Here is a 21,389-nt window from a genome sequence, read left to right as displayed (position 1 = left end):
TAAACCGTCCACTTTTCAAAATTACATCACAAATCCTCCAAACATATACAATTTTCCCACCACATAACCCTGCTTTTTGAAAATAGATAATCGGCCGTATACCTTTTCCATCAAAATAATGACATAATCTATATACATTTTTCCTAAAATGATTTTCATTATATATCATTTTACCTTTCAATAAAAAAAAATCTATCATCAAATACTACTTGATTCATGTGCCCCTTTTCTAAGTGTCTCAAACTTCCCAAATCTTGCCACGCTTGTAAAATTTCTTTGTAAAATTTCGGAACTTTCAAAGAAAGTTTAATTGTTTCAAAATTACACTGAAAACTTAAAATGCCACCAACTGACCTAAAAACATATTGAAAATACTTTTTCCAGGTCATATTCTTTTTTCCACAAGAAAGTCTTTTCACCCACATTACTCTTTGAGCTTTAACAAACAACTCAAAATCCATCATTCTAAGTCCCCCTTCTCCATAATCTTGATACAAAATAACCCTTTTAATGCGATCTTTTCCTTTCCATAAAAATTCAAAATAAATCTTTTTAACCTCTGCAAATACCCACGAAGGAACAACAATTGTCGATGACATGTAATTCAATTTAGATAATGCGTATGTTTTACGTAAATGAGTCTTACCCATAAAAGATAAATCTCTTTGTTTCCACCAACTTAATAATCTTTTTATTTTACTAAGTATCTCTTTATAATTCATTTCTTCTCTCAATTTTAAATCTGACGAAAAATAAACCCCCAATATCTTCACCTCTCTCACCGAATTACGAAACGAAAAATCCCCTACCCTATCCCTGTCTTTTCCTATCCACAATATTTTTGTTTTTTCCAAATTAACCTTTAAACCAGTCATTTCATAAAAACTACACAAAATTTCATACACTCTTTTAACCGAACTCTTATCTCTGACAAAACTTGTCATATCATCAGCATATAACACTTGCTTAAATTCAGAATCACCCAGAGTAATTCCTTTAATACCTTCAGCACTCCTCAATGTTTGCGCAAGAAATAAATATGGCGACAAAGGATCACCTTGCCTAACTCCACGACCAACATCAAAATAACCAGTTGAAAACCCACCATTCATTATACAACTACTAATTCCATTATACAAAATGTTTACCCAAGAGCAGAAATAAGGACCAAAACCAAACAATTCCAACACTTTAAACAGGAACTCATGAGAAACAGAATCAAACGCCTTTTCAAAATCAACAGCAATTAAAAAACTCTGTATGTTATTATTCAAACAATGAAAAACCATATCATCGATTAACCTAATAGCTTCTCCAATATTCCTATTTTTCATATACCCCACCTCATCCGGCTTAAATATATCCTCTAATACATCCTTCACTCTATTAGCTAAAACTTAAGAAAGTAATTTATAACCAACATTCAATAAAGTAATGGGTCTATAATTCTTGATATGTAAAGAATTTTTACCATCTTTTCCTATCAGAGTAATTACTCATTGTTTCTGCGATATTGAAAGAATCCCTGTATCATACGCCTCATTAATAGCCTCAACAATCACACCTCCAATATATGGCCAAAGAGTCATATAAAATTCAACAGAAAAGCCATCATTATCCGGTGATTTGTTCAGTGCCATAGTCTTTAAGGCATTATAAACATTCCTCCTGCGTTATTTTACACTCACATGAAATTCGACTTTCGTCACTTAACTTGGGAATATCGGTGAAGAAACAGTTTTCCGTATAATCTTCTTCTGACAGTTTCCTTTTTGAATACAATTTCTCATAGAATGACTTAATAACACACAATATTTCCTTTTTATTCCGTGTTATATCACCATTTTCATTATACAATTCTTTAATAAATGTTTTCCGTTTATTAGATGACAATAATTCCTGAAAATATTCCTTCTTCTCTTCACCTTCCTCATACCAAACCGCTCGTGACCTTATCTTAATTTCCTCTAAAGAAAAATCATGTAACTGCTTTAAACGAACTTTCTTTCTATTTCCTCTGAATACATACCACTTCCCGACATTTCCATTTCTAAACGAAAAATTTCATTTTCCAATTTTTCCATTTCATTTTCCATTTTTTCCATTTCATTTTCCCTTTCCTTTGCTTTTCCCTTCGAATATTTTATAATAGACTGTCTCATTTTCATTTTCATATAATCCCAAAATAAAGACTTACTCACAAACTCACCCCCTTCCACTTCTTTAATCCGTTTTATTTCATTACATTAAACATTCCCTCAACAAATAATCTATCAAAACATAAACTGTTATCAAATTTCCAAAGATCTCCCATGATCATAACAACTTTCTAAATATCTCAATTGTAAGGTAATGGCGGAATGATCAGGTGTAACTGATGCAATAATATTACAATCATCCACCAAAACCTCGGATTTACTTGATATAAACCAACCTCGGATTTACTTGATATAAACCAATAATCCAAATGACTCTGTACTAAAGGTCTTTTCTGTGTATAAGTAAATTGCCTTAAGTGTGGATTTCTTTCCCTCCAAATATCTATTAACTGATATTTTCCGAGAAATGTATCTCAATGATTCACAAAATTTGATCTCATGCATTTTGTCGTCCCTAAATAATCCAAAGTTTCATCAATGATCACATTAAAATCACCATCTATAATAAGCATATCATTCAAAGAAAACCTTTGCGAAATACAATCATCCAAACTATAAAAAAAAAAAAAAAATATTTCTTCTTTAACCTTATCCCTTGTTGGAAAATATACACTTCCCAACAATAATTTGAACCCATTTATGGCACCTTTCAAAAATATATACCGCCCATCTTCATGACTTATAATCTCTTCAATCTTAAAATCTACTTCAGGGGCCACAAGAATTAAAACTACTCTGCTGTGATTAGTGCCGTGACTAAAAAACATTTCCCTGGACCAGTCCGCTTCCAAACATTTTCAATATCAGGTGTGCTATATGTTTCCTGTAACAAAACAATCTTCCCTCCCTTCAATTTTGCCCAATCAAAAATCAATTTCCTTTCAACTCTATCCCGTATTCCCCTAACATTAACCGAAATCAAATGCATACCTATTTTTTTAACCATAATGAAAACTGAACCCTACACTATAAAAACTTGCTCCCCCCACCTACACTAAATCTCTTGATCCAAAAATAAAAGATGCCACAATGAAAAACTTGCCATGACAATCAAACTCGTATACACAAACAGAAACCTGAAGGCAAAAGGCACATGGGCAGATTAACGAGCACCCTCCCAATGCGTGTAACACTACAAAACACACTCCCAAACACACAAGAATCCTATCTACCCGGTAGCTTGTCGTTGACCTACAGACAGACAGACAGACAGACACACACACACACACATGCATAAAAAAGTTCTTTCTTTTTCTTCGTATCATTTTTTTTTCTTTTGCAGTAGTGCAATAACCTTGCGATGACTTTTGAAGGGATGGGTTGTCGGTGCTAAATTATCGGGTGATGTTCGTTATGCCGAAGGTTCCTTATTCCGAGACACACAAATTCCTTATATCTATAGATGTTCGTTTATCCGAAAATGAAATAGGGTTCATCAATGCGAACATTAGTGTTATTCCGAAGGTTCGTTCTTCAGGGGTTCGTTGATCCGAAAATGAAGTAAGTTTCGTTTTTTCTGAAGGTTCGTTAATCCGAAAGTGAAAAGAAGATGCATACTATACGATCCTTCGGATCGAATTACCGACCTGGGTATTTCGTTTTCGGAATAACGAACCTTCGCAAAAAAAAAAAAAAAAAAAAAAAAAAAAAAAAACCGAGTTTTTTTTTTTCCGTTTCAGATTAATGAACCTTCGGAATAAGGAACTGTGACTGAATTATCTACCAGAGCGCATTTTTTTTTGTATTCTATTTTTTTTGTGCGTATGTGTTTGTACAAACCGATCAGAGAGTTGTGAGGTGTTGGCGTCATTGTCTCATCTAATGTGTATTCAATCATATAGTTGGGACCGTTTGCTCTCTTTGCTGAAAAATATTTGGAACTTTTAAGTCTGACAACTTTTTTTTTTTTTAAATCTCATGACCAATTTCAATAAAATGAGATAGAAGGGAAACATTTGAGGTGTACGCTTGCTTTACCTCTGGTTTCAGTGTTTATCGTGTTTATTCTCCAATATCACTATTACACTACAGTACTCATACTTTGAACTCGTTATGAAACTGATCGTAGATAGGTCATGCTCGTATACCAGTGTATTTTTGTTATTTGTTATCATTACTTATTCTCTTTCTTTTCTCTCTGCTCTTCGTACCTTGCTACGTTAGCTTTCAAAATAGTTTCGTCATTAGTATACTTTGTGTCTTTTCTCCATTGCAAAACGAATTTACATTGATACTTTTTTTCCTGGAACACGCGGTCACAAGCTTTGCTTTGCGGTTCCTTCCTATTTCACATGTTACAGAGAATTGTCTTTTTGGATGCTGACACACTTTCTTGTCATGACCAACTTTATATCATGTTTTGTATTTTGCTAATTGCTTGTTTGTATTTTTGTTTCTTTTTTGTTAAGTACATGTACAGATGATGTGAAATATGAAAATAAACAGCTGGAACTGTTCACTGTGTCTCGAGTGTAAGACCAGTGCAGTTTCAGTATCTCAATTCAACTCAATTCAATTCAAACCCTGCCATTCTTGTAATAAAAGCCCGCCTGCCGTTGTTTTGTGTTTTCTTTGCGTTTCATTCTATTAATAAAGGTCAGATTTGATATATGTTTCGTTGCTGTGTAATGGTTTTCTTGTCACGTCCATAATGCCCGCTTGATTCGGAAAATTGCAAGAATAATTATGACGCTCGCTTAAGCTACAAATACACTCAGAAAAAAAAGTAAACACTTTTTCAAGTTTACATTTCTCATAGAATATTTGGCTACAAGTTAATGTATTATATACCATATTGAAGGTAATTTAATTGGCTATCGGCCTGGTAGGTCAATAAAAAGGGGAAACTTTATGCATGAGTGAACACTTGTTTTTCTCTTTCACGGCACAAAAGTAAAAACTGCGAAAATGAACCAAGTTGTCATTCATGCGTAAGTGCTCTGCCATATAACAATAAGAACAAAAGACAAATTTAACACAATTATGAATGAAGTTGCAAGAATAAACCGTTGATCTGTATAATACCTTTGAAGCCCAAAATATCAATAAAGGCCAGAAGGGAGAAAAATGAAGAATCTTGTGTTACGTATCTATATATATATATATATATATATATATATATATATATATATACACACACACACACACACACATACATACATACACGCATACATACACATATATATAAAGTGCGGAGTGTGTGTGTTTAGATTAAACCTCAGACTCATATGTCTTTTTGTTTCCATTAAAGTTTTCTTTGATCTGTATTTTCCACTGAATCTGGCTTTAACTGAAATAAATATTATAGTTGCAAACTTATCCTCATTTTGATGAGGGCAATGATGATGATCGTAGGGGTACCCACAACTGCTGTTATCATATCAAATCATCTCTTCATCACAAGCACTTGGGTTTCAAAGAGTAACACTATCATTGCAATGCTTAATGAAATTTGATGAGGCATGTAATGTAAAAAAAATAAATAAATACTCTACCCAACGGCGTAGCCAGGATTTAATCTCAGGGGGGGGGGGCGGTTAGTCTGCGAGGGAGCGAAGCGACCGAGCCCGAACGAGCGGAGCGAGCGAGGGGGGGGGGGGGGGGGGGAGGGTGTGGGAGGGGGGTGTCCCCCCTCCCACGGTGAGAACTCTTTACATTTTGATGTTGTAAATGGTGCAATTTGATGCATGTTTTTGCGCGTTTTATCGACGTGAAACAGTCCCACTTGTTTAAGGTATAGTAGTTTATTTTGATGTAGATTATTATTGAACAATTTGCCTATAAAATGGTATAAGTTAAATACACTTCTTGTATTAATTCTTTTCACTGAATATCATGAACGCGACTGAACCCGAGTGAGCGGAGCGAGTGAAGGGGGAGGGGAGGGTGTGGGAGGGGGGTGTCCCCCCTCCCACGGTGAGAACTTTTTGCATTTTGATGTTGCAAATGGTGCAATTTGATGCATGTTTTTGCGTGTTTTAACGAGTTGAAACAGTCCCACTTGTTTAAGGTTGCAGTATATTTTGATGTAGATTATCATTGAACAATTTGCCTATAATATGGTACAATTTAAATACACTTCTTGTATTACTTCTTTTCACTGAATATCATGAACGCGACTGAACCCGAGTGAGCGGAGCGAGCGAGGGGGGAGGGGAGGGTGTGGGAGGGGGTGTCCCCCTCCCACGGTGAGAACTTTTTGCATTTTGATGTTGCAAATGGTGCAATTTGATGCATGTTTTTGCGTGTTTTAACGAGTTGAAACAGTCCCACTTGTTTAAGGTTGCAGTATATTTTGATGTAGATTATCATTGAACAATTTGCCTATAATATGGTACAATTTAAATGCACTTCTTGTATTACTTCTTTTCACTGAATATCATGAACGCGACTGAACCCGAGCGAGTGGAGCGAGTGAAGGGGGAGGGGAGGGTGTGGGAGGGGGGTGTCCCCCCTCCCACGGTGAGAACTTTTTGCAATTTGATGTTGCAAATGGTGCAATTTGATGCATGTTTTTGCGTGTTTTAACGAGTTGAAACAGTCCCACTTGTTTAAAGTTGCAGTATATTTTAGTGTAGATTATTATTGAACAATTTGCCTATAAAATGGTATCATTTAAATAATATTCTAGTATTAATTCTTACACTGAATATCATGAACACTGTCTGTTCAGCAGTCAAACAGAAAAAACATGCACACGAGGGTGTAGATGGGGGCATATCCCCTCCCACACGAAGGTGATTTTGCGTTTTCAGACCTGAAATTCAGCGATCTGTTGCAAATTTTTGGTGCAATACTTTTTCATCGAAGTGATAAAATCACGGAATTTAGCTCTTATTCCGAATGTGCACCATCTGTGTGTATGTATAAAGTCTAGTGAGGTAGAGCTTAGGGGAAGGGGGATTCCTCCTCCCGCTCGCGGAGCTTTTGCGTTTTTAGAATTGAAATACAGCGATCTGGGTATAGCCACAGTCTACTTCTATGTATGGCGGAAGGGGGGGGGGGGGGGGGAGGGGCGGGCGAGCAGGGAGAAGGCGTGGGCGAGTGTTATCCCCACCCTTCCCCACCCTTCCCCACCCTTGGAGCTTTTGCCTTTTTAAGGTTGAAATTGAGATATCTCGTCTACGCATATTTGATGGAATCAACATTTTGGGAAATATCACACACACACACACACACACACACACACACACACACACAAACTGATGGGGGGGGGGGCTGAGGGAGGAAAGGGTAGATTAAAAGGGGAAATTCCCCTTATACATGAGGGAACCTTGAGTTTTCGGAATATAAGTGATAAGTCTTGTGCACTCAGAATTATTCATAATTTTGTTTGTAAATCTAAAAAGTGTACTAAGCTAGGGAAAGAGGCACAGAGGGGGAGGGTTTGGGAGGGGGTATCCCCCTCCCAAGCACGAGAGATTTTGCATATTTTGAATTGAAATTCAACGATCTGGTGCACACTTTGAGTGAAATATTCAAAAAAATATCTTATTTGATGAAAGGTTGCAAAGGAGACCCGCTTCATGTGCATGCATACAGTATACACGCATTTTTTTTTCCGCCTCCCAAATCCCCGGTCCAAATCTTAGGGGGGGCGATCGCCCCCATCGCCCCCCCCCCCCCCTGGCTACGCCAGTGACTCTACCCCCCCCCCCCCCCCCCTCCCACATCAAAAGCATTAAAATTGGCTTCTCTCAAACACAAGAGTATATGATACTGCTAGAGAAAACAACATATCAAATATTGCAGCCCAAAACAGGGCGGATAGTTTATTGGTCTGTTCAAGTTGGCGTATGCTCCATAAAATAGAAAATAGTGTAATGTACAACTAACAAGCTGAAAACATACCAATATAAACCTCATATCAACCAAGGGAAGATCTCATAAATGTCATATATCAAACTTAAAACAGAGTCCAGTTATGTGTCTGGGTTTTCTTTTTTTTTTCCTGTGATAATCCTTACAAAAAAAAAAGGAATCATGAAAAAGTATATTTGCTCATGCATTAACATATTTATTTCACAAGAAACATGTTATTGATCAAGAAAATGTTCATCAAATATGGATATAAAACTAAACAAATTATCTAATGCAAGAATGTTTCAACAGCCCAAATGGAATTCACACAACTATTTCAATATTTCTTCAAAATATACATATATTTATATATATATATATATCTCAAACACTTCAAAATATGAAAATAAGTCTAAAATAGTTTGTGTGAAATGAATGACAAACCTAGACCAACAAAGCTTAAACAAACACCTTTTAAGAAAAAAAACCAATAATTTTCTTCATATCTGATTTAACTGTCCTGTTAAAGGGTGTGTACAGTTCTGGTCGAGGTGAGGATGTAGCTTTAAACGTTTTGCGAGATATTCAGAAACCACTCTATGAGATGTCAAAGAGCATGCAATTCTAAAGGGTATCAAAAGTTTATTTGATGAAAATCGGTTTTGAAATGGCTGGGATATCCAAAAACAAGGTGAAACAAAGAGATCCTAATAAAGTTGTGGCCAGTCGCCTTTTATTATCATCACTTTTTTGGATATCTCAGCCATTTCAAAACCAATTTTCATCAAATAAACGTTGAATCCTTCTTAAAATTACATGCCTTTCATATTTCCTTAGAGGTTTCTCATCATCTCACTTAGAAATGTTCAAAACATGAATCCCTTACCTCAACCAGTACTGTACAGTCCCTTTAATAGAACAGAAATCAGTGATTCCGACCACACATAATTAAATGCTTCCAATCACAAATGCCAAGGTGGTTCTCTTGATTACTCTTACAGTTTAAGAGAGGGCAGATGAAACCAGTACATTGTGCCAAAAACATTGAAAATGACATCTCTTGCTACACCAAATACAATTGTTTGATTTGTTTGCTTTTTATCATTCTTCATCAAATGTCTCAAAGATAGGGAAATGTAATTGCCAAGGATCCATTTGGCAGAGATGTTATCTTCCTATCAGTATTTATGTAAAACAAATATGCAAACAAAAATATATGCCAAAAAATGTAAAACTGGCCAGTTAAGCTGCACAAAATGAAATGAAACAGAAATTTTCATGAAGCTGTGCATCTTTGAACACAAAAGTGGTGTTCATTCCAATTTTCACATTGAATGTTAGAATGTGTTAAAAAGATTCACTATTCATCATACAGCTGTCAGTTAGTTACTTCTGTTACAAAGCATCAAATGGATGGCCATTTTGTATGCTGAGAATCAGAAGGGCACTATCACATTCTAAGAGTCAATCCTTAATAAAAAGGAAACTATCAATTTCCATGAAATAATAAGTTTACTTGATTTAAAGTGGATAAATTTGTAAGCATTGTTCCAAATATTGAGAAAAATAGTGCCCTTGTGGTTTTGATTTTTAAAATCTTACTGAAAATAAAAATCATTTAAAATTGACACCATAATATAGAGGAGAACAAGCTCCACAGTGTAATACAAATACAATATCCCCCAACATTGTGATAATGCCCCTCTGGTTCTCAGCCAATGATTTCATCTCTGAAGTATGGCCTTTGGCTTATATCTATTGCATTACTGAGAAATTTTACACTCTTTCTCACTAATAATATAATCAAGAGTTTAGATTCCCTGAATATATGTATATATAAAAAAAAAATAGACAAGGCAGTGCATGTGTGTGAAGCATCATAAACATTTTCATCGATTCTTCTTGTAATTCCCAGGTCTGGTACACAAATATAATGTGCTTTCATCATGATGTACATTGGCAAGGCTGTCCACAAAACCATTCACAGATAAAAAATATACTCTAACAATGAATATCTCTTGTAAAAAATAATATCCCACCTCCTGTTGATGTAGGCCTCTTCATTCAGGCCTTTAGACATGTTGCTCTACAAGTATACAATGAGAGCTGTATCAAGGAAACCTGTGAAAATGATTCTTTTCATTTCTTTTTCCTTTATAAATTAGTAGTGATGTTCATGATACAAAATATACATTCATAACCTCTGGCAGTGTATGTCAATGTTCAATAGTGAAGCATACAATAAAAACCTTACAACATTAGAAACTATAACATTTTAGAAGAGAATGCTTATGATGATATACACAAGCTAATCTACCTATCGATCATTTTCTTCAAAAGAACTTCTGACAGTATGCTCACAAATATCTTTTTGTTTGCAGTAAACAAAGTGCATTCCTTTAAAGGACAAATCCACCTTCATATATATTAGGATTGAGAGAATGCAGCAATATTAGTAGAACACATCAGTGAAAGTTTGAGGAAAATCGGACAATCCGTCAAAAAGTTATGAATATTTTAAGCATCTGCGCAGTCACTGCTGGATGAGAAGACTACTACAGTGTCTGATGTCACATTCATACAACTATATAAGGAAAATAAAAAGAGAATTTCACAAAACTTTTATACTTTTTGAATAAAGTGCACATTTCTTCGACTTGCTACTGACGTATGTTAAGGGTAATATTATTCCCCCTGCCTTCTGAAAGAGAGAAGTCGAGTGTTCTTTTGTTATGCGAGAAAAATGGAAATATGTTGAATTTTCTTTATTCTTTCTTTGTATCATTGTACTCATGTGACATCACAAGCTTACTTAGTCTTTTCATCCAGCCGTGACTGAGCAGAAACTTCAAAAATTCATAACTTTTGAATGGATTGTCCGATTTTCCTCAAACTCTCACTGATGTGATCTACTAATATTGCTGCATTCACTCAACCCACATGTCTATGAAGGTGAACTCGTCCTTTAACAGTTGGGCAGTGATGGCAAAATTGAAATGTGTACACACAAAGAGTTTCAGCATAGTGTCAAATGTTTGCTCTAAACAAGGCAATACCACTTCCCCCTTCCCCCTCTATAAAAGAAAACAACAAATACTTGGGGAAACAAAAAGTGGTTCCTGTGTATGCAAGTGCCATCGTGGCTGAAACAAGTGCTTGTAGAATCATTTCAAAAATCTGGGAGACATAATTGCATCCTGCCCTAAAAAATCTACAGAAGAAAATGCACAAGCAAGAAATGATGTTCCCCATCTGTGGCTCTCAGATATGAAGTGTGCACATTCTTCTTTTTTTTTTTTTTTTTCTAGAGAGACTCATAAATGCAAAGCATCTTGTTACAAACAGAGAAGTTCAGTATGATGATTTAAAATGAAAAGATACCATGCAAGACACAGCACAAATGTGGATATGTGGCTTTAAACTTGGCACAAAACAAAAGAAATGATATGTAACATATCACACCAAAACTGAACGGAAGAACAATTTTGTAAAATCCCAAAGTAGTACTCCCTATAATAGTGCAATCACTCTTCTTGTACTTTCTCATGTAGAGGAGATGTTCTCAATATTTGATACATTCTTTATAAAAAAAATGGCAGACAAAAAGACCCCAACAAAAACATACAAAAATGTTCCCAATCAATCTGATTTTTTCCTTCAACGAAAGTACAGAATCATCACACAACAAACTGACACGTTTAACATAATAGGCCCACATGTACCATCAAACTGCTCAATAATCATCATAAAAAAAGTGCAGTCCAGACAAAAATGCATATTCACATCTTGGTTCACCAATAAATTTGACACATCTGCAGATTGTACTCTTTTGTTGGCTGGCAGTGCTTGCATGAATTCTGCAGTTAGCCCCCAAAAAGAAAATAAAATACTGAAAAGTGAATTGTGCCTATATCATTACCAACAACACAAATTGTCCATCCCATGCACATTTCCTGCATCTTGTTGCAGCAACAGTATGAAAATAGGAGTTCTTCCTAAAGTGTACATATATACATGTGGTATGCAAGTGCACCATGCATAAGTTCTTTCACTGATAAAAAAAAAAAAAAAAGCTTCCTCAAACCACAGTTTGTTTGTGACTGGGGGTAATATATGCTGATTTGTCTCCTCAGAATTTAGAAAACAATTTGACGCAAGGATGTTCAGCCTGATAATATACTGTAATATATATGCATACAAAACAATCCCATGTCACTGCTGAAATATGGGATGGGGGTACGAGCTAGTAGACTAAATATATGCTTACATCATACATTGCATAAAAAAGAATGTCTCAATACCTGCAGGTTCTTTCAAGTCATTTGGCAGTTTAAGCATGTTTTGAGAGAGGCTGCATTAAATAATTACACCATAGTATACTGAAAGACAACAATGAAATAGTAAAAATCCAGATGCGACATGAACCTACAGCATGTGTGACCATACCCAGAGTGATGCAAAGGAGCAAGTACACATATATTTTATTTCAGGCTCTAATCTGGATGTTTGGACTGATAACCAGTGCAATTTATCTTTCAAATTCTAGTGCACCTTGGAGAGATATAATACAGTAATTAAAAACCTACAGGATAGCATGTCATGCAATCTGGCAACAAATTAGTAAATAGTACTTAAGATAGTCTGTCAATATTGATGATTAGCAATCTTTGTAGCAGAAATCAGTAATGACATCTCAGATCTATATACCCCTCTCAGGACCATGTAAAATGTCCACAGAGTTTTGCTTCCAGACACATGCATGTGAAGGAAAAATCCTCTTTCTCTTTCTTTAAGACATTGGCCCTCATCTTAAGATTATGGGGACTGTATTCAGGAGAAATTAAACTTTTTTCAAATTCTCTTCAGCTCGGCTTCTTCGTTTGCACTGTAATTTCATAATTCTATTTCACTTTATTTCCCCACATGATTCAGTGCACCATTATAGATTAACTTACACAGATACTGCTGCAACCTGTGACAAAAATGAAAAGGAGTATGGAAAAAAAGCATAACCAAGCAGGATGAGAACATGTGAACATTTCAAAGAGCCATGCAATATCTGAATATCACATCTATTTGTCTGTCTACCTCTTTGGTCAGTGCAAATGCTATATGTATGGCTGAAGCAAAGATGGTTTTCAGGGAGATATGAGTACAGCACCCTACTTGTTTCATTGTACTGTGAAGAAGGAGACATCCTTAAATAAAAAAACAAAAACAAACATGTTGCCATGGCAACTGGTATCCTTCGCTATATCGCATGGTTCTCCCAACAGGTCTAGAATACATTTGACAATGTGAGATGACAGTTTCATATAATTTGCAAAAAAGAAAAAAAAAAATTAAATGATATGTTTGTCACAAATACATTGACTATTTACTTTCCTTGAACTCGTTTTCATTTGGATGGAAGGCTATGTTGTTTGAGAGAGTAGGTATTTGGGGATTTTAGCATTTTCATTTGACCTTTGACCCTTCCATTTGACCCCCATGACCCACAATTCCTCAAATAATCAGTAACTAGTATCTGCCATTTTCATGACAATACTTTGAGCTATTTCCACAACATGGGAAAAAATTATGACATTCTTACATTTTTAGTTGACCTATGACCCCATGGCAAAAATCTTCCCTACAGGACCATTGTGCAGTAATGCATACACCTAGCTCTGTTAAGTATATGCATTGAGTAATTTCCAAAGTGCAGAGAAAAAGTGCAATTTCAGCTTTAATTGGTAGAACTTTAGCATTTTACCTGACTTTTGACCCCTCACCTACAAGTATAACCTCATGACACAAAGATTCCCAACAGGATTACTATCAGCAGGACATGCATACAATATGTACAAAGTTTCATGAATATACTTTGAGCCATTTGCGAGATATGGAGAAAAAAAGTAAATTTTAGCATTTCACTTGACCTTTGAGCTTTGACGTCAAGGCCAAAAACTTTCCCTAAAGAATCTTTATTTGGTAATACATTAGTACACTAATCAGGCATTGCATAAATATGGGGGAAATAGTGAAATTTTAAGAGTTTGACCATGACCTTTGACTGTAAGCATGTGCACCCAGAAGTTGATAGGCACAACCTCTTCCACTCATACATACATGTACATATGCAAACTTTCATTAGGATGCCTCAAATGGTTTTTATGTCAGGCTGTCCACAAAATTGATTATGGACAAATTGACGGACAGACAGACGGACGGACAACCCGAAAACAATGTCTCTGGTGGCACTTCGTAGCGGAGGCATAGAAAACATGGTAAAAGAAATTGTTTTCATAACTATGTCTATAAACATGTACATGGACCAATAAATCTTGAAAATGGAAGCATATATGTATTTACAACAAGTCTGGGCACATCATCAAAAAATGAACATGATTATGGTAAGTTCTGTACAAATGAAAATAAATATCTTTGCTTGAACAAAAATTTACAACACACTTTTTGTTTACATCACATGAATGGCTAAAATTATACAGATACTGCTAGCAATATGGAGATTGTCATGTACAACAACTGATGTTTGCAGACCAAATAATGTAGAAAAAAAAAGCAAAAACAATAGGGAATTTTACAGCTTTTGTCTGCAGACTTTTTGAACCATAATGGAAAAGGAAATTTCTCTGGATCAGAAATTCTGCTTGAATAGGTGAACTGCAAACACAAATGTTACCTGAAGGCATCAAAACTACTCCTTCTTTCAACATCAAGGTAACTACGGTTTGATATTGGAAAATTATGCATAAAATAAAAAAATGCATTTATATGAAAAATACATTTGTATGAAAAATACAAAATGTGATCACTGTTGGGATTAACATACAAGTACTCATTACATAAACAAGGCAATTGATCACATCAATGGAAGACTGGAACACCTTGCACAGCATGTTAGAGTTATTAATAGTAATAAAAAGAGCTAAAATTCAACAGTGCACTTTCTTGTGCCAATGCATTTCTTGTACAATCTTCTCTGCAAATGTAGTACATACTCAATTGTTCACCACTACTTACATTTTCCCAAAACTATATGGCAGTTCACCTCACAGAAACACTCCTACTGGCAGCAATCAGGATCTTGGAAATACTAGTTAATGTTCCAATCCCTTATGCATGCAGCTCTCAACTCGTTTCTTCAGGCAGTGTCTTGTAGCATTTTTTCTCACAATTGCAAAATTGATAGACAAAACAAAAAATGGATACGAAATAAAAAAAAACACCTGTCAACAACTTCCCAACAATCACAAAAAGTGACTGCTGAGTAGATATAGTTGAAAAAAAATTGCAGCATGAAGATATCAAAAGCAAATACTTCGTAACAACAACAATAAAACCCCACATACATGTGCTTGATGCATGATAACAGTAACATTGTGATAAATGTTGTTAATGCAAAATGTACAAACTCCCTCTGACTGTAAATATTCTTGTTGGTCTGCAACAGTCTACACGGCCAGGGGGAGTTCCCCCTCTCAGAAGGGACAATGATTCCAAAACTCTGAAAACTTCACAGTGAATACCACCAGTTACATCTACTTGCATTTGACATCTACTTTGCATCTGATTAGCAGCCACCTGTGATGCTACACAAACTGTTAAGAGTGGCAGAGTGTCTTGCTGTCCTGGAACCATTTTGCACAGCATCCAGTCTGTGTGCCTGAGCAGAGCTACATTAAACTTTTTGAAAATATCCATCTTGAGATATCAATCTTGTTTTGGGGCATTCTGACCTCAGGACACTGGACCAATGACAGCTTGTCCAGTCAACACCGTCCAGAGCATCCTACAAGGGAATTCCCCAAATTTTACCAGTCGCTCTTGCCATTACTGTTTACAGGAGCACACAAACAGGCAATGGGATATAGATTCACCGGAAAGCCATTGGTTGGTAACTTGCCCAAAATCTCCTGCAGTTTGCTCCTTTCCAACATTTCATTCTCCTTTTCCTTTGTCGGAGTTGCATTGTTTTGGATTATTGGTCACTAGTAGTACTGTGCCCGACAATAACAAGTGTGGTGGCTCATCACAATTAAAGCATCACTTCCCTCTCTTCAAACAGTCTAGATGACCACAGCTTGGTCTTGGAAGAAAGAGCTATCTGGCCACAGCGGAGAGAGGAGATGAGGCTAAATGAATGGGGGAAGATGCCATGTGGTTCACTGCCTGTTGTCCTTCTTGTTGCGCTTATTCCTCCCATTCCTGCGACTCGACGACTGCCTCTGGCTATTCTGTTGCGGCCGCTGCGATTCGTTATGTTGATGAGCAAATCGTTTGCACTTGCAGCTGCGAACTGTCTTGATGCGGTAAGTTCTGACCTGGTTATTGTCACAGATAAGGCGGACTTTCTTTTGCCGCACGTTGTCATTAACACACCTCCACTCTTTCCTCTTATCGTTGCTCCAAACTTTTACGTGCTCATAGTACCAATCATGATAGGACTCCGGAATGCATGAACCGGCACACACCACCTCCGTGATTGGTCTCGGACTAGTGCAAAATCCATCTGAAATATAGCGCTTGGATCTTAATTCCACGCAATGGACTTGCAACCTCTCTGAAAGGCAAAATAGAAACACAGAAGTGTAAATTACAAGGCAAAGTTAATCATGAGCTGGGAAATCATGCAAAATCACAAGATATCCATGGTTTTACGTCACAGTAGAGCCCAATCAAAACACAATAACCTGTTTAACTTTTGTTTCTATGATGCATCCAAGAAATCATTGATTAGGATGGTTTTGTCCAAATAATGACAGCCAGAATTTCCTATGATTACTAGAATTCTTAATAACGGATTTAATTTCATTTGTCAAACCCTAGGGTTTGCTCCTCATGCAATAAAACTGCCAGTTTGATTGCATAAGGAGCACAAAAAAAAACATAAAGATATCTTTGAATTGTTGACAATAATGGTTTTTTTTCCCTATTCGTAGTGGTTTTATTATGCAAAGGTTTACTTGAATACACAGTATTATTCAAATGCTTGAAATGTGCACATTGCTATCCACACTCGAAGATCTTCCAGAATGTGTGACTGGCCTTGTGACTGGAAAGATTGGTATATGGATGTAGGAAGAACACAGGTGATATTTGGTGTTCAGGAGGCATGTACCTAAATGCAATATAGCATTGTACAGGTGCCTCTGATGACTTGATTCTCACTACAGTTGGCCCAACTTAATCAGGAGGGGACTGGAAGACAAGTTTTTTTTTTTTTTTTCCCCCATTATAATGAGTAGTGGCTGGCATTGGCCTGAGCATATCGCCCCTTTTGACACCCTGTCTGTGAGCTACACTAAACCATGCACAGTTTTCCTATCCATTGATGTCCATGGCAACAAGTACACATGTGCTTCAACATACAGAAACAAAATGGCTATAAAAAAGACATGGCAGTTTCATGGCAAGGGCGAATGCTTCATTGGAACAAACCTCCATTCATGTCTTCCACAATATAGTCCTATTCAGAGTTCACAATGCAGTCACAATGCCTATGACTCTGCTTATACTGAGACATAGGCAGTACTTCTATCAAACTTGAACATGTTTTGCAACATCATTTGATGGGAACGACATCTACACCATGCATAACAAACACACTTTATTCATTTTTTTTTTCTGATCATCTCTTTTTTTTTCTCTGTCAACCACACATGTCTACACACACACACACATATTACACATACTCTGATACACTCAGAATGAGAGTTTAGACCAAGGTGGGGAACTGAAGTGCATGTATGAGTAGAAGCTTACAGCGCTTGATATAACCACCAGCATAACGTCCTACTGCCAAGTGGCAAATGTTGGACTGTGCAATTGGCACAGGTATATGGAACTGGCTGAAAAATAACTCTTCTGGTGAGAAAATGAAATCCTTGTTATTATTTCTAAGGACTTGGTTATCATTTTTGAAAATGAAAGTGGTTATGCCAAAATATATCCCAATACAGGGGTTTGTGGTTCTGAGTAGTGAAAATAGCATGTATACAGTTTGTCATATTTAATCTTGTTGCAGAGACTATTTCATTCATTATTGTAAATCTGATGTCAACCACTTCCTATGCTGTCTGGATTATCCCTCCTTCTAAACAACACATACAAGAACACAAGAAGAACACAGGTGGAACATATGTGGCCCTGCATCACAAAACCAACAAAAAGTTGCCAGACATGGATTTTTAGTTAAGGGTCGATTCTTAAGAAGCAGACTTTAAGCTTTAAAATGATACCTCAATTCAACTTCAAAATCTAAATATTGGAAAAAAGGACACTCACCCAAAAATTGCATACTGAGAAAAGAGGTTTTGAAGTGCAGGGTCTATGAAAGTGCTTCATCTTACCAAGTCATGCTAGCTGTGCAATGAATGGGACAAAAAACAGGATGTAAACCACTACAGCAACAACAATGGAGAGATTATCAGATTAAGCTGAAATTGAGCATGCTCTATTAACACTTTCTTTCCTTGACTGATACCAACTTTCAAAGCAGTAGCACTATCCTTTCAAAAGTTATTAGAGATGGAAGTGAAGTGTACAGGATTTCTAAGAAATGGAAAGTGGCCTCTAAGACATAACTAGTCACACTATTCTAGAAAAAAAGAGAGCTAAATAACACAATTTCCTATTCTTTTTATGATCTCGAACTTAAGCACAATGTAGAAGAAAAATTGCTTTTTAAGAAAATATGAAAAACTCAAGATTGACTGGGTTGACCCTTTTCACCTATTTTGAGTTCTTGAGTAAAAATCAGGGTGTGAGGCTTTTTGTTGGTTTCGTGATGCACAATCACATATGCAACATAATGAACGAAGTGGGTAATGTTTCTGTCAAAGGGATATAGCTTCTGTGTCTACACTGCTTACACTGTCACTCTGTTCCAAAAAAACTCTCTCAATGAAGGTGATAGCTAAGTCTTATACAGGGACAAAGGGAGTTACCTTCTTTTTTATGCCAGTGTTCTAATATATTTTTAAGTTGCCATATGCTGAAATGAATCAGGTTAGTCAATTACTCTTACTCCTTTAATACTAACACACATCCCCAATGAAAAACTGATAAAATCTATGCAAAATCACGCAAGAGCAAATTCCCTGGCTCAAGCAGCCCAACAATTTTTTTTTCCAATGACAAAGCAGTCATTCGAGAAACATGAGTAAAGAAATAGTTGTCTATAGCACACCTTTGAGAAGTGAACCACCTTTCACAAAGGGGACACTGCATGAAGCATTCCTTTGACTATGTGGGGGGTCTCCTCTTGCACATGCATTACACTCTCATGCATTCATGTTCTCAATATAACTGATTGCATACGTTCTTGCATCTGTGTGCTCAGTTGCTTCTTTCCTATCAGTTTCTGCAGTTAGGCATTACAAGAGTTACTACTAAGAACACTTCTAGAGATTCAAGCCCTCATCAGATCTTGTCATTAATGTCAGATTCCTTATATTCAACTGTTGTTTTCCCAATACACAAAATAACATCAAAACATATTGCACAGGACAACAAGAACGCAAATGGCTATTGTGACAGAAATGTCTGATATTTACTAAAGGACTGTAGTCACACTTTTAGTCACACTTTAACGCATTGTAATCTGACAGCACATGGACAGCAGGGACATGGGCAGTAGATTTCTCTGAGCGTATTGGGCTGTGTCTTTGGTCTACTAGAGCAACCAGTTGTAACAACAGAAGTTTCAGCAAAGAAAAAAAAAAGAAAAAAGAAAGAGAGAGGGAGAGAACTAGAAGGGGAGATTTCAAGTGGTGATAAAAGATGAACAATTTCACCCTGAAAGGAGCATAAAAAAAAAGAGTGGGGAAAGAAGAGAAGCTGAGATTTGTGAGGCTACAATTCAATGGGGGGGCTTGCTTGACTTATTCTGCTCGCTTCTTTTCTTCCCTGCCAATGCGTTCTCCATTCACACGCAGCCACGGGTGACAAACCAACTGACTTTTTTATTTTCTTTCCCTCTGCTCTCATTCTATGTCTTTTTTATTCAACGCTTTAAGCTGCTGGGAAAGAAAGACACCTGTACAAGGCCAGGCACTGGCTAAAGGGGGAGAGAGAAAAAAAGAGAATGAAAGAAAGAGAGAGCGAGAGAAATGGGGGGGGGGGGGGGGACAAGAGAGAAAATTGGAGAGGGGAGTGTAATAAACTGATAGTATCATATCTGCAAATGACCCTTTTTCTCCTCTCTCCTCCTTCTTCATGTCTTTTTTCCCCCTGAGCCTGAAAAAAGCTTGCTTTTGCTTTGGAGTACATAGGAATCAATATGTGTTGTACTTTCTTTCTTGTGCTCCGAAGGAATACAATTTTTTTTTCCACACATACTATTTCTACAGGATCTCTCTGCTTAATTTTTTCAAGGTGATGTGCCATGCTACAGTCCATATGCTGATGGCATTTTGGACATTCTACAGCATTTAACTCAAGGGCAACTCAATTTAAATGAAAATTATTGCGTATGCTTATATCTATAATTGTATGAAAGTTACACAAATGCTTAAATGTAAGTGTGTGTGTGTGTGCGTGTGTGTGTGCATGTGTGTGTGTATATATATATATATACATACACACACATACACACACACCAAGGCTCAACATAAATGATGGCCCAGTGGCCCTTGGGCACCAGAAATACATGTTAGGCCAACACCTGAGAAAGGATATGTGTTGGGTATTTGTATTTATGTGTATTTCTTTGTTGTTGGGTTGTTGTTGGTTTTTTTCTCCCATCCAGAATACAGGAGAATAACTTGTCTCTCAGTGCTTAAAAATGACACAAATTTCAACTTGCTGCTGTGACCAGGGTTGCCAGATCACTGACAAATTGTCTATTTTCTATTCAAATTTGGCCAAACTGTTTTTTTCCCTCACAGCCAAATTTCATCTATCCATTGAAGGGACAAGGTATATTCCTATATTTGATTTAATCATTTTGTGAATATGTGGTGTCATAGAAAATCATGTTCATGCTGCAATTCAATATTGAAAATGTTAAACTTACAGAACTTAGTTTTTCCATAATCATCATGGTCTATACTCAATTCAGTGTTTCATGACATTATTTCACTTTTGTTTTTCTTTCTTACTTCCTATTTACAGTATATGGCATTTGAAGCAATTATTCATACCCACCAATCTTCACATGATTATTATGGTTTATTTTGTTGTTTCATATTACATTAAATGATTGCATTCTATGTCTTTTATATATTGACCACTTTGTGTTTTTGCAGTCAAGTTGAAGCATGTCCCATGAAGAAAAGAAAAAGAGGTCAGAGGCTTTTTGACATGGAAATGAAAACATATGTGAATGGAGAAAAAAAAATGATAGGAAAAGAAAAAAAAAAGGTGCTGTTTCCTTGGAGTCGCACAGGATTCCTAGAATATTTTCCTTGCAGGTCTGAGTCATAA

The 21,389-nt window shown here is 36.4% G+C and overlaps 1 protein-coding gene across 1 annotated transcript in view; it reads right to left on the bottom strand.

Moving 5' to 3' along the window:
• Positions 1–14,947: 14,947 nt before the first annotated feature.
• LOC139716400 (uncharacterized) overlaps positions 14,948–21,389 on the bottom strand; it is a 60,345-nt gene continuing 53,903 nt past the window's right edge. The window contains exon 2 of the mRNA XM_071627979.1: positions 14,948–16,524. Within this exon, the coding sequence (XP_071484080.1) occupies positions 16,127–16,524 (398 nt within the window). The 3' untranslated portion in view covers positions 14,948–16,126. The remainder of the gene's footprint in view (positions 16,525–21,389) is intronic.

This window comes from Diadema antillarum, unplaced genomic scaffold (assembly GCF_040938485.1).
Source record: "Diadema antillarum isolate AM-2024a unplaced genomic scaffold, OU_Dant_1.0 scf00000001, whole genome shotgun sequence".
In the NCBI taxonomy this organism is placed as follows: Eukaryota; Metazoa; Echinodermata; class Echinoidea; order Diadematoida; family Diadematidae; genus Diadema; species Diadema antillarum.
This window is presented reverse-complemented; position numbering and strand designations above follow the sequence as displayed.